The sequence below is a fragment of the Sinocyclocheilus rhinocerous genome, unplaced genomic scaffold, assembly GCF_001515625.1.
Source record: "Sinocyclocheilus rhinocerous isolate Xijiao unplaced genomic scaffold, SAMN03320098_v1.1 scaffold1716, whole genome shotgun sequence".
Lineage (NCBI taxonomy): Eukaryota > Metazoa > Chordata > Actinopteri > Cypriniformes > Cyprinidae > Sinocyclocheilus > Sinocyclocheilus rhinocerous.
The window spans coordinates 144,017-156,192 of record NW_015657977.1 but is presented as its reverse complement, the minus strand read 5'-3'; the positions used below and the strand labels follow the sequence as shown (position 1 = coordinate 156,192).

General features: G+C 37.7%; 2 protein-coding genes across 3 annotated transcripts in view; one reads left to right on the top strand and one right to left on the bottom strand.

Moving 5' to 3' along the window:
- The window catches only part of LOC107721963 (coiled-coil domain-containing protein 47), a 14,377-nt gene extending 4,818 nt beyond the window's left edge, over positions 1-9,559 (bottom strand). Inside the window, exons 1-11 of one of the 2 annotated variants that reach the window (XM_016530192.1) lie at positions 9,443-9,559; positions 2,945-3,237; positions 2,771-2,863; positions 2,512-2,686; positions 2,300-2,421; positions 2,148-2,213; positions 1,938-2,039; positions 799-909; positions 411-496; positions 241-299; positions 32-141 (exon numbers count right to left, since the gene is read on the bottom strand). In XM_016530192.1, the coding sequence (XP_016385678.1) occupies positions 32-141; positions 241-299; positions 411-496; positions 799-909; positions 1,938-2,039; positions 2,148-2,213; positions 2,300-2,421; positions 2,512-2,686; positions 2,771-2,863; positions 2,945-3,229 (1,209 nt within the window). In that variant the 5' untranslated portion in view covers positions 3,230-3,237; positions 9,443-9,559. The remainder of the gene's footprint in view (positions 1-31; positions 142-240; positions 300-410; positions 497-798; positions 910-1,937; positions 2,040-2,147; positions 2,214-2,299; positions 2,422-2,511; positions 2,687-2,770; positions 2,864-2,944; positions 3,238-9,442) is intronic. The other variant, XM_016530191.1, reaches the window with a different exon arrangement.
- A 566-nt stretch (positions 9,560-10,125) lies between these two features.
- The window catches only part of LOC107721959 (DDB1- and CUL4-associated factor 7-like), a 4,147-nt gene continuing 2,096 nt past the window's right edge, over positions 10,126-12,176 (top strand). Inside the window, exon 1 of the mRNA XM_016530186.1 lies at positions 10,126-10,857. Coding sequence (XP_016385672.1) covers positions 10,657-10,857 — 201 coding nt within the window. The 5' untranslated portion in view covers positions 10,126-10,656. The remainder of the gene's footprint in view (positions 10,858-12,176) is intronic.

The window sequence follows — 12,176 nt, the reverse complement described above, 5'->3', positions numbered from 1 at the left end:
GTTGTTATGCACATTGTGCTTGTGCACTCACCTCTCTGTTGAGGCGAAGCTTCCTGACCTTGTCGATGCTGTAGATCACCATGTTCATCAGAGGCAGCAGACTGTCCATATCTTTGGGAGATGTGTTACCCATCCCAGGCACTGTAAAGTACAGCATATTAATACACTGACGAACGAATAATGTTTCAGTGTAATGCAAGTACAGAGAATCACCATTTGTGGATTATGAATTTCTCTCACCGTTAAATGTAAACAGCAGTGTTTTCTTGGTCTCGGGCAGCTTTAAGGGCTGACCCTCCCTAAAAATAGTTTAGAAACCATTAACATTTATTAACCAGTATACGCTCCTCCAACATAGTGGAAGAATAAGAACTACAACAAGTACAAGGAGAGAAAAAAACAAAACGTACTCTTGCATAACTTTTGGACCAGAGAATTGGTCCGAAAAATGGATGGACTCAATCTTCTCAGCATGAGAGGTGAGGTAATGTACCATCTGAAAACAGAAAAATAAAAATGTTGTTAAAACACAAAACCATGATATTGGGAAGAAGGATAAATATACATTTCGGACAGTGATTATTTATATACTATTTCTACTATTTACTATTTATATACTAGTTCTATTTTTTTTTCTTTTCGATTTTAGAACTTCAGAGTAAACAATTTCAGTTAGTTGCCAAGTCAACATTTTGAATTTTTAAGGTTTTCAAATTAATTTTTAATAGTTTTAGTTTCAATATTAGTTTCATGACAATCTCAATAATTATCTGGGAGACTGTGATGTTCCGCTCTTACCTTGTTGTCCATCACTCCATCCGTGACCTCTCCCATCTCTGATAAAATGGACAGAGATTCAGGGACGCCATATTTTGCCCCCGATTTGGGCTTGTCACCACAGAACTCACTCTGTAAAGAGACCAAGAAAAAAATTAAGTTAGCACAGAGCAGTTCCTGATGACATTAAAACTACAAAAACAAACAAACTGAATAGAGATAACATATTTCTATTGCCTCACAGACTGCACTCAAAAACAAACATACAGTGAGACTAGTGCAGTTCAATTTGCAAACAAACAAATTGTATGTGTAATGAATTGCGCACAAAAACAAAACAAAAAAACCCAAAGAGTTATTGGTATCAATCAGTCTAACAAAATCAAACCCTTCACTAAATTAGCTCACTGAACCCATCAGAGTGGTTAGTGAATCAACATCACTCACTCACTAACCACAAGCCATTACTTACAAAGAAAGAACTGATGTGTATTTAATGTCAGCCAAAAAATGAAATTAGTATTATTCACTGGTTGTTCATATGACAATGTGTAGTTAAAGACAAACGTTTGCCATTTTATTTTTAAATAAACTATATTTGAATTCAACAAGAACAAATTCATTTTTAAAGCATGTATCATTTAAAAGTTTGGGGTAAATACTTTTTTTTTTTTTTTTAAAGAAGTGTCATGCTCACCGAGCATGCATTTATTTGAACAAAAATACAATACAAACAGTAATATTGTGAAATATTATTAGATCTTAAAATAATTGTATTCTACTTGAATTCATTTTAAAATAAAACTTATTTCAGCATCATTACTCCAGTCTTCAGTGTCACACGATCCTTCAGAAATCATTCTAATATACTGATTTGCTGCTTAAGAAACATTTCTTACTATTATTAGATTTGAAAAGCAGTTTGAAAACTGCTTAATATTTTTGTGTAAACAGTGATGCTTCTTTTCACGATTCTTTGATGAACAAAGTTCTAAAGCATTTATTTAAAATGCAAATCACTGCAACATTGTTTCTACTGTTTCTTCTGATCGATCCATTTAATGCATCTTTAGAGAGTAAAAGTATTCACTAAAACAAAATCTTATTTTACAAGATAATATTCTCTTTTATATAAGATATGTTAATCATTTATGACTAACCAGGTCCTGCATCTCTTTCTGCAGCCGTGCCATGGCCTTCCGACTCCCCACGGCAAACACAAACGTGTCCATGTCCTCATCATTCAAAGTCACTTTGACTTGCTGTGGAAAAGGAAGAGTGAGACTTAGAAGAACACACTTTTACACATCCATCTGAGATACTACTTGGAATCAGTCTATGTTAATACATCAGAGTTTGTGTGTGCCTACCACTTGATCACAGGCTGGCCTCATCATCCTGGCCAACACATTCAGCAGGTCCTGTCTTTTCAAAAACTGCAATTGAACAAAAATGGCACCATGGTGAATACACGGAAATCTATCAAATATCTTTCTTTCTCTTATTCACATATACACGCTACCTTAAGCTGAATCAACATCCCCTCACAGCAGACACGTCCTGAGCACCATAGGTTGTAGATGTGCTCATTCTCCTGGTTCAGTTTCCCCGTACTGGTGGCCTCCTTACTGGTACCGTCATCCCCTAAAAATAAAAACACATTTGAGAGTCAGACAAAAACAGGGTCAGAGAAAATGGCATAAGAAGAAACAAAGTGGAGAGAGGTACACTTACCCACGAGGGCAAAGTTGCTCTCGAGAAGTTCTCTGTGGGAATTAAACCAAGCCTGGGCAAGTCTGCTGTTTTTGTTTTTGCCAATTATGTAGTTCATAATATAGGCAAGAAGGCCCGTGACCATCAGGATCTCCATGTAATAACTCTCCCAGCTGTTCTGAAGGTGTGCTGGGACCTGTTACATACACACAAACAGTCATCTAAGGAAGCCAATGTAGTGCCTGTAAAAGCCAAATGCATTTTTTTATTTCATTTATACCTCTCTGTATATAAGAGTGTTTTTGAATGAAGGGTTGGTCTTCTCATAGCCCTCAAACTCCTCGTTGTCATACTTGCTGTACATGTCTTGATCCTGTAACATCGGTCAGATTAAATTAAGATTAACTTTGACTCGCAGAGAAACAGAAATAAGAATGGCTTTTCACGTCTTTACCTGTGCATCAGCATCTTCAAACTCATCCTGGCCGTCTTCGTTCTCCACTGTGGCCTCGTCTTCGTCGTCCTCTATGGGTGTAGATGAGGGGGCTGCTCGTGGGGGTGGCTCTTTCTCCACATCCACTGCTGGGTCCTCGCTGACATCCTCAAACTCAGCAAAGTCATTGTCATCAAACTCAGCGATGTCCTCACCATCATCAAAGTCATCATTGTAGCGCCCCCTAGTGTCCGGCAGGGCCAGCAGCAGCAGCAGGGCTGGGAGGAGGAAGACCAGGTGCCTCATGGCTTAACCTGCACAAACAGACAATGACAAATGAACTGAACTGAAGATTTGATGTTTTTGAAAGGAGTCTCATTCTCTCCAAGATGACATTTATTTTGATTCAAAACACAGTGAAAACTGTAATATTATGATTTGTAATATTATGAAATATTATTACAATTTCAAATAACTCTTTTCTATTTTAATATATTTGAAATGTAATTTATTCCTGTGATGACAAAGCTGGATTGTCAGCATCATTACTCCAGTCTTCAGTGTCACATGATCCTTCAGAAATCATTCTAATATGCTGATTTGCTGCTCAAGAAACGTTTCTTATTTTCTTCAATGTTGAAAACAGTTGTGCTGCTTTTTGTGGAAAACTGTCATACATTTTTTCTAGGACCCTTTGATGAACAGAAAGTTAATAAGAACAGCATTTATTTTAAATAAAAATTCTTTGTAACCTAGTGGTCAACCGATATTGGTTTTTTGACAGCCGATGCCGATATCTTGGAAAGCAGGGTGGCCGATGGCCGATATAATTTTATTTAATATTTAAGAAATTTGAAATCATTTTAAAATGGATTTAAAAATAAATGTGTAAAATAAACATACTTATACTTTAGATGACAATGTATTTTTCACAAATAAATAAATATTTAATAAAAATATAATTAAAAAGGAAGTAAACACTGTAACCAACAGGGCACTAGGGAGTAATCTGGGAAGTTTGTGTGCATTGGGAATCATATATTTTTCAAATAAAGCCAAGGTAACACTCATTTTACATACAGCACACAGTGAAAATTACATGAATATGACAGTGGGCAAATGCATAAAGCGCAGAATAATTTGAAATCACGAGTTTAAATTTTGTCGATTGCGCATCTCCAGTGAGGCTGAACTCTCCTGTCCGCATTCAATTCACACAGACCGACCATCACGCAGAGCATACGTGATCATGCAGGATACAAATGCACACTTCACAAGATCTCAACTAGATTCGACTAAGTTTGCAAGGTTTGTGAAATTATATGTTCATTAATAGACATTCAAAGATTTGTTCAAATGATTTAAATGCGTATTTTGCTGAATGCTGACGGCAAACGAGACAGTATTATGTTTACTTTTCTATTACTAATAATATTAAAGCAATCGTTATACTGAGTTATGTATACTTTTTTGTATACATTTTAATTCCTTTGTTTAACCGTTCTATCTGATTATTAGACAGACTTCTATCTGTATTAGACAGAACTGTTAACGATGACCGCGAACAAGAGGGACAATGTGAGCACTGTGTGCTCAGACGCTGCCGTTCTCAACGCCGTCAAAATAAAAGTCCTGCCTCGAACGCATCGACCAAACAGGAAAAACGTATCGGCCGATGCCGATATTTGAAAAAATGCCAAATATCGGCCTTGGCGATATATCGGTCGACCACTATTTGTAACATTACAAAAGTCTTTAATGTAACTTTTGATCAATTTTATGTGTTCTAGCTGAATAATTTTTTCTTTCTTGTACTGATCATACTGATCTCAAACATTTGAACAGTAGTGTATATCCTGAAGTCATTTGTTGGTATACAGACTAACGTGAATGTTGATGGTGTAAACCAGGGGTGTCAAACTCAAGGAGTTTGGAGGAGTTTTGGAATCCTGGAGGAGATTTTAGTTCCAGCCCTGCTCCAACACACATACCATGTAGTTTTCAAATAAGCCTGAAGGACTTGATTTAGTTGGATCAGATGTGTTTAATTAGGGTTGAATCTAAACTCTGCAGGGAACCGTCCCTCCAGGAATTGAGTTTGACACCCCTGGGGCCTGTACCATGATGGTAGAAGAACAAATTCAGACGCATGAGACGCGTTTAGCTGTATATGCATACATTTTGTATCGTATAGGCGTTTAGTCGAGACGGATCCGGCGTTTTGGGAGAGTGAAACCGATATTTTTTTAAACCGGGTCCCAGAGTGGATAAATCTGATAACGCCACCCTTGCGTTTTTATGTGGACAGCGAATCCGTATATTTTCTGAAACGATGACGTCATCAGCCCATGTCTCGCCCCTAGTTAGACACCGTTACGTCATGTAACAGCAACAAAAACATGAACAAACACTGAACGATTGTCTTTTTATTAACTAACATTAACACAGATTAATAAATGTATTGTTCCATGTTTGTTTGTATACCGCGCGCAAGGTTTGTGCATAGTCCAAGTCTTCTTCTCCGTTTTTAGTGTATCTCTGTGGCAGAATTACAGCGCCACATGCTGGTCTGGCATGTATACTACATCGTTTTGTGTCAGTTTCGTGTGGACGCAGATATTTCTTGAGACGGGGTGAAAAAAAAGATTGGATAGGGAAAGCTCTGGCTTCGTGTGGACGTAGCCTCAGAGTTACAGGATTAGTTTTGAGTTGACAAAACCAAACCACTCCAATCCGACTTTGTTGGTACCATGATGCTGATCATCAACTTTCTTTGTCAACTGAGTTTGTGGAGCGCGTGCACATGAATGTGTGACATCAGGGACAAACAGCTAATCATATGCCTTGCAACACAGAGCAAGTGTGATTCACTTATTTGGAAGAGAGCCAGCGAGATTCAAAACTAATTTCTTAAAGATTACGAGATCAAAGAATATGAGGAATATAAATGCATTTACACTAAAGTACTTGTCCATGAAAGAGGACAAATAAACTAAATTATCTTGTTCTATTAGTGCAGTCACAAGTAAAACTTGTGAAGTTTTCAGATCCCGGCACTCATGTCTTGTTGAGCTCCATGTTCTGTCTTGCTGTGGAGCGTGCGGTCTCGAGATCGCTAGGGCCGTACGCTTTTCTGTCGGCGTGTGTTGTGTTCTGTTTAGCAAGTGGTTTTTGATCGGCCGCGTGCTTTCATGTTATGTTTTGTCTCGTGCTGTGTAGCACACAGCTTGTGTTTTCACGGGCTGTGTGCTTTCATGTCATGTTTTGTATGAACAATCGGCTTATGAGTTCTCATCAGCTGCATGTTCGGGTCTTGTCGTGCACATGGCTGGTGATTTGTTTTGCTGGCCATGTGCTTGTGTTTGTTTCCATGTGCCATGTGCTCTCATGTCTATTGTATAACCCCACTCCTCTTGTTACCTGATTATCAGTTAATTGGCCCCACCTGTCCTTCCTCATTTCCTGCCTGGTTTGGTTCCCTATTTATTCTCCTTCTGTGATCTGTGCGGTGCTGGTTCGTTTTGTGTTCCCTGTTACTCCTAGTCGGTCAAGTCAAGTTGCTGGTCAAGTCAAGTGTCTTGTTAGTTTGTTTTTTATCGTTTTGTTTGCTAGTTTTCTTGTTGTTCTAGTTTTTGCCCTATCACGGGTCTCTTGTTTTCCAGCCCTGCTGGCTGTTGTTTGGGCTTGTTTTTGCCCAGGGGCCTGTACCATGATGGTAGATGAACAAATCCAGAGTTACAGGATTAGTTTTGAGTTGACAAAACAAAAACCACTCCAATCCGGCTTTGTCGGTACCATGATGCTGATCATCAACTTTCTTTGTCAATTCAAGCTTTGATTCTGAGTTTGTGGAGCGTGTTCACATGAATGTGTGATATCAGTGGCAAACAGCCAATCACATGCCTTGCAACACAGAGCAAGAGTTATTCACTTCTTGCGAGAGAGCCAGCGAGATTCAAAACTCTTTTTTTTTTAACCTTTTAAATGCATTTACACTGAAGTACTTGTCCATGAAAGAGGACAAATAAAAGAAAATATATTGCTCTATTAGTGCAGTTACAAGTGAAACTTGTGAAGTTATATATAGCGATTTTTACATTTTTAAAGCGTTATCTATTGATTCTGCCACTTATTTATATTACATATGATCTGTATATATTAATATTCATTTAAAATAAATGCTTTATAATAATTGTTAAACTAAAATTGCTTGTGTGTAATGGATTAATAGTAATATAAATCATATTATAAATTATATAAATCATACATAAATCGTAATTATCATTAAAGCCAGACAATTGTGTTGTATTTTTTAAGGTACTTTATAGTGACCTTTAATTTTTAGTTTTAATTGAGTTTATTTGAGATTTCTTACCCAGAACATAACCTGCCCTGGAGCAGGTTATCTGTGCAGTGTAAGTTACTATGGCAATGAACGCCGCTAAAAGCCAAGCCACTTTGATGGTACCTAAAACCCAGGATTGGTGCAAACTAAACTGAAATTTACCTGGCTAGCCAGCTAATCTGGCTTCATGGTACAGGCCCCTGGTGTAAACGAACAATACAGAGTAAATGTTTGACAATAGCAAGACTGATAAACAGCCCTATGCATTATTTAGTGTATAATCCAAAACATTCACCTTCAGTGATGCCTATAGTACTTTATGCTACGGTCAGCTGTAGTACAGACAAACAAGACTTAATTGTTTGGTATTCTCATATAATACCAAGAACTAATGTTTACACTGCAAACCAGTCAAGTCTAAAAACACTCTTCCCTGTCCTATCTATTTAGGTTCACTCTTTTCAATAGTGGAAGAGCAACAAGTGAAAGAGGAGGAGGTCGGTCAGTCTTTTCGGAGTCTTAACATGAGAGCCTAAGCCTAAACATGAGATGTTCACTGAAATGAGTGCCTTCTAATTGGCTGAACGTCTTTATTAATCGCCATACACTAAGCTGATTTGCTCTTATCCTATGGACTTTATGGACAATTTAAGGATGAGATATAATTCACTTAATATTATTGACACACATAAGTAAAAATACTTCATTTTATTACAATACATTCAGTTCCACTTTTCATGCTCATTTGAAAAAAAAAAAATCCTAAGAAATTTACACATGAAATCATTGCTAATTAATGGGTTAAATCAGAATCAGCAAATCAGAAATATTTTTAATTAATGGGTATTTGCCATCTGGAGCCAAATTTTTAGGACCATATAATACATTTGAGGACACATATCTTGTCATTGTTATCCATACATGGCTGCTAAACATTTCAACTTAACTAGTTAGTCAATTACAGCTATATCAATAAAATCAAGTCATATTTGACTAATATCTGAGAGAACATTCCTATATTTAGGCCTAAAATACACAATACTAGTGATAAACGAAACGTATCAGATGTTACAAATGAAAAAAACTGAGGAATTTATTATAAGGACTTTTTGGGCCCCACATCTTGAATTGCAGGGCTCTTCCCCCTGTTAATTTCTGTCCCTCGTCCATATACAATATAATATAGAATAACAGTACATTAAGCATCTAATCCAATGTGTGCAAATCCTGACAGGACAGGGAGTGAAGCAGATGGCTCATACTTAAGACACTTAGCTGCGTTTCCATCCACCTATTTTTTTTTTGCGCATTTTGGAATATCGCATACAAAAGGCTGGATGGAAACGCCAAGATGAAATGCCTGAACAAAGTCTGTCGTCAATGTATTTCTGTATAATTGTCTTACACGACTGCGTTCCCAAACACCAGCATCCACCTCCGAAAGCATTGACAGCATTACGTCAGCTCGCTCCGAGGTGCAAGTCATTTATATCATATGAAAATTATTATATTCAGTGGCTTCTCCTATATTCTTAGTGATATTTAGTGCCACAGTTTACCAGGAAGTGACGATTTTGTTCTCTTTGACTCGTTGGATGGAAACGGTGCTTTATTCGCATATGTTTTATGCGATATTCCAGTTTTGCACATAAGTTTAATTCGAATCTTTGGATGGAAACATAGCTACTAATTACATGCAGCTCGTAATGTCACAGCAGTTACAACCGGGTGTCAGTTTATACTCCACCTGTTACGAGGCTGATAATTGATTTACTACTCGAAACAGCAAACCGTAAAGTCAGAGAGGACGTGATAGTTGTTCAACTATAACCCGGTTTATCCTGTAATTTCGGAAAGGCTCGTCATGCCAGCGCCAATGCCTCGCTAAACTAAAACTTTATTGCTAAGTTACACTACTATGAAACAAAGCACACAGATTTTCCGTGCGAGTCGTGTCAGGCAAAGCAAACAAATCTCCAATTTGAAGGAGAAAAGCTGTCTACCCCATCCCCCATGATCCCGGTTACAGTCAAACTGATGTTAGCTCGTTAGCTGCGGCCGCTACACCGTCAACCTTAGAAACCTCATTTCTGCGCCACTGCGGCTGCGTCCATCATTTCACCTCACTGCTTTAATACCAGTCGACGATAACGTCAAAAATCGCATAGACGTACCTGTAAATGTCGGTGTTTCCTTCAGTGGGTAACAGTGTGTGACAGCAGCTGTACCCCTCACAGGAGAGGCGAGGGTCATCTGACCTGCTCTACCCACAATGCTGTGCGAACCCTGACAACAAGGATAAGAAAAGATCCGGGCGTTTATGGCCCTCTGATAAATGATTAACCCTTAGTTTATTATAAAACTGCAGTTGAAGTAGCCTACTGTTATTACTCAAATATGCATGATAGGCATATTTAGATATTGCAGTTAGCTAATTGTTTAAATAATAAAATAAATATAAATGTTATATTTAAATAATATAATTTAAATATACATATAATTATTTATATGTAATATAATTATGTATAAATATATTATGTATACAATTAATTTATTCTATTTAAATTATAACAATTTATCATAATAATGTTTTTTAATATATTTCAAACATGAGATATTTTGACGGTTAATGGATGGTTAATTCATGTCAGATAGAGTAATCCCAAGAAACAATATTAATTATTACTGAAAACTGTATAAACGCTGATACTCTCTGAAGCCAATGTAAATACAAATATTACATTTCTAACGACTCGGCACATGTCTTTGAACCTGATGTTTCATGGTTGTTGTTGTTTTTGTTTTGTTTTTTCTTCTTCTTATAATTTTTTTTTTTTTCATTTTTCTTCAGGACTGATGTGGCTGATGTTTTTTTTTTAGATCTTGAGCCACAGTTGATATTTATTGTGTCTTGTGATGCGAAAGAAAAATAATCAAGTAGCAACCGGTAGCAACAGAGATCTATAAATATCCTCAGCGCTCAGCCCCCATTTTCTATGAAGGACTTTTATTTTGAAACACACGCACATCCTCCTCAGACCAAATGCCCCGTTGAGCGGTCGGGCCTATTTAAGGCTTTCTAAAGTTAGAATTAAAATCGTTGGGACTGATCAAAAACATGGGCGTTTAGCGACAAACAGTCTTAATTATTGAATGGATGTCTGTGAGCTCCACTAAGTAGGTTTTGTGTCGTTGCAGAGCGCACTCGTCGTTTTCGCGGCCGTTGCGGAGGGGATTGTTATGACATTATTCTCTTTGTCTCGCGCTGCACGAACCAGAGACCGTCTTTCCTGCTGAAAGAGCCCTTTTCAGCGATCGGTGCAAATCTAGGTATTCTTAACGACCCAATTCTAACTGGTTCTCACCGATCCGATCGAGGAACTGAAACATGTCGTTGCACGGTAAACGAAAAGAGATCTACAAATACGAGGCACCATGGACCGTCTATGCCATGAACTGGAGCGTCAGACCCGACAAGCGCTTTCGGCTGGCGCTCGGCAGCTTCGTCGAGGAATATAACAACAAGGTAAACAGCTGTGCGACTTTGTTTTGTGTTCCTGTGCCTGCTGTCAACCTAGCATATGAAGAAGTATGCTTGAAAATGTAAAGTAACATGTTAGATGCTGATGAACGATGTTCAGTAATAGAGTGTTGGTCATAGATGTCATCTGTAGAGTTTGAAAACACAAATGTATTACTCTGTAGTGTGTTGCTGTATTACTTGTTATTTGTGTCTTGCAGGGATTAAAGTGTTCCGTCCGTTCATAAAGACAGTCACTTGCTTCATTCCTGAATGATTCAGCCGTTCGAACGAATCAATTGAATGAATGATTCAGTGATAAAATCAGTGACTTGCCGCCACCTGCTGGCGGATTTAGTTTCATTTAGTTTCATAATTTTAGTCAGGAGCGCATGTCCTCCTAATTAAAAAATTTAGGAGCACCTTCTGGGCCCGTATTCACAAAACATCTTAAGGCTAAAAGTAGCTCATAACTCGCCGATTTAGGAGAAAATCTTAAAAATAATGGGCGTGTCCCTCTAAGAGTATTTCACAAAGCGTTTTAGCTCTAAAACTAGCTCCTAAATCTGTGAAACGTTAGGAGTAATGAAGAGGACTCCTTAGTCACTAAGACCAAATATGAACTATCCTAAAATGGCTGTTGCCAGCAATCTACCTCGGAATAGAAACATTTTAGAAACATTTGACGATAATGAGCTTTGAAAAAGGTATCGGCTTTGGTTTCCAAAAAAAAACTCCAACTTTTTTATTATATCCTTAATATATAGCTGTTCTCGCGTCCAGTTTGGTTGTCTTTTATATTTGACGGACAAATCGTTAACGGCTGGTCTATGTGGTAATATAGTACATCGGGCAGGACATCCATATGCTCTCCTAAATCCTAACATTCATCGACCTCAAATATGGCTTATCTGAAAAATGTATGTAGTAGCCAGAAACTTTTAATGGCAGCTCAATCTAATGTAAGCCTAGAAAAAAGTGCGCTGTTCATGTGTTTGTGCAGAGTGTGGAAGCTGAACAGTAGCGCGCTTGGACTACTGCATGACAGATGGAGGCGCCGGTGCGATCATTTGCTTCGGCATTTTTGGTCATACAGATAAGAATAATACATCTTTTGTACATCTGTAAAGACTCTACGTTTATTCGTGTGCGCTCAGAATAATAACGAAACGTTCCGCTTTTGTTAAATAATGAAAGCAAACAGGATGAGCTTTCTGCCGTCTCGGACTCTGTGAACTTGAGCGCGTCACTTCGAAACTCCGTGTATGTTTGCCTTATTACAGATATGAAAAATATATCTATAGACAGTGAGACTTTAAAAAGAAAAAAATTCAAATAGAAAAGAAATATTCTCAGATTATGTAATCCGTATGAAACATGCATACTGT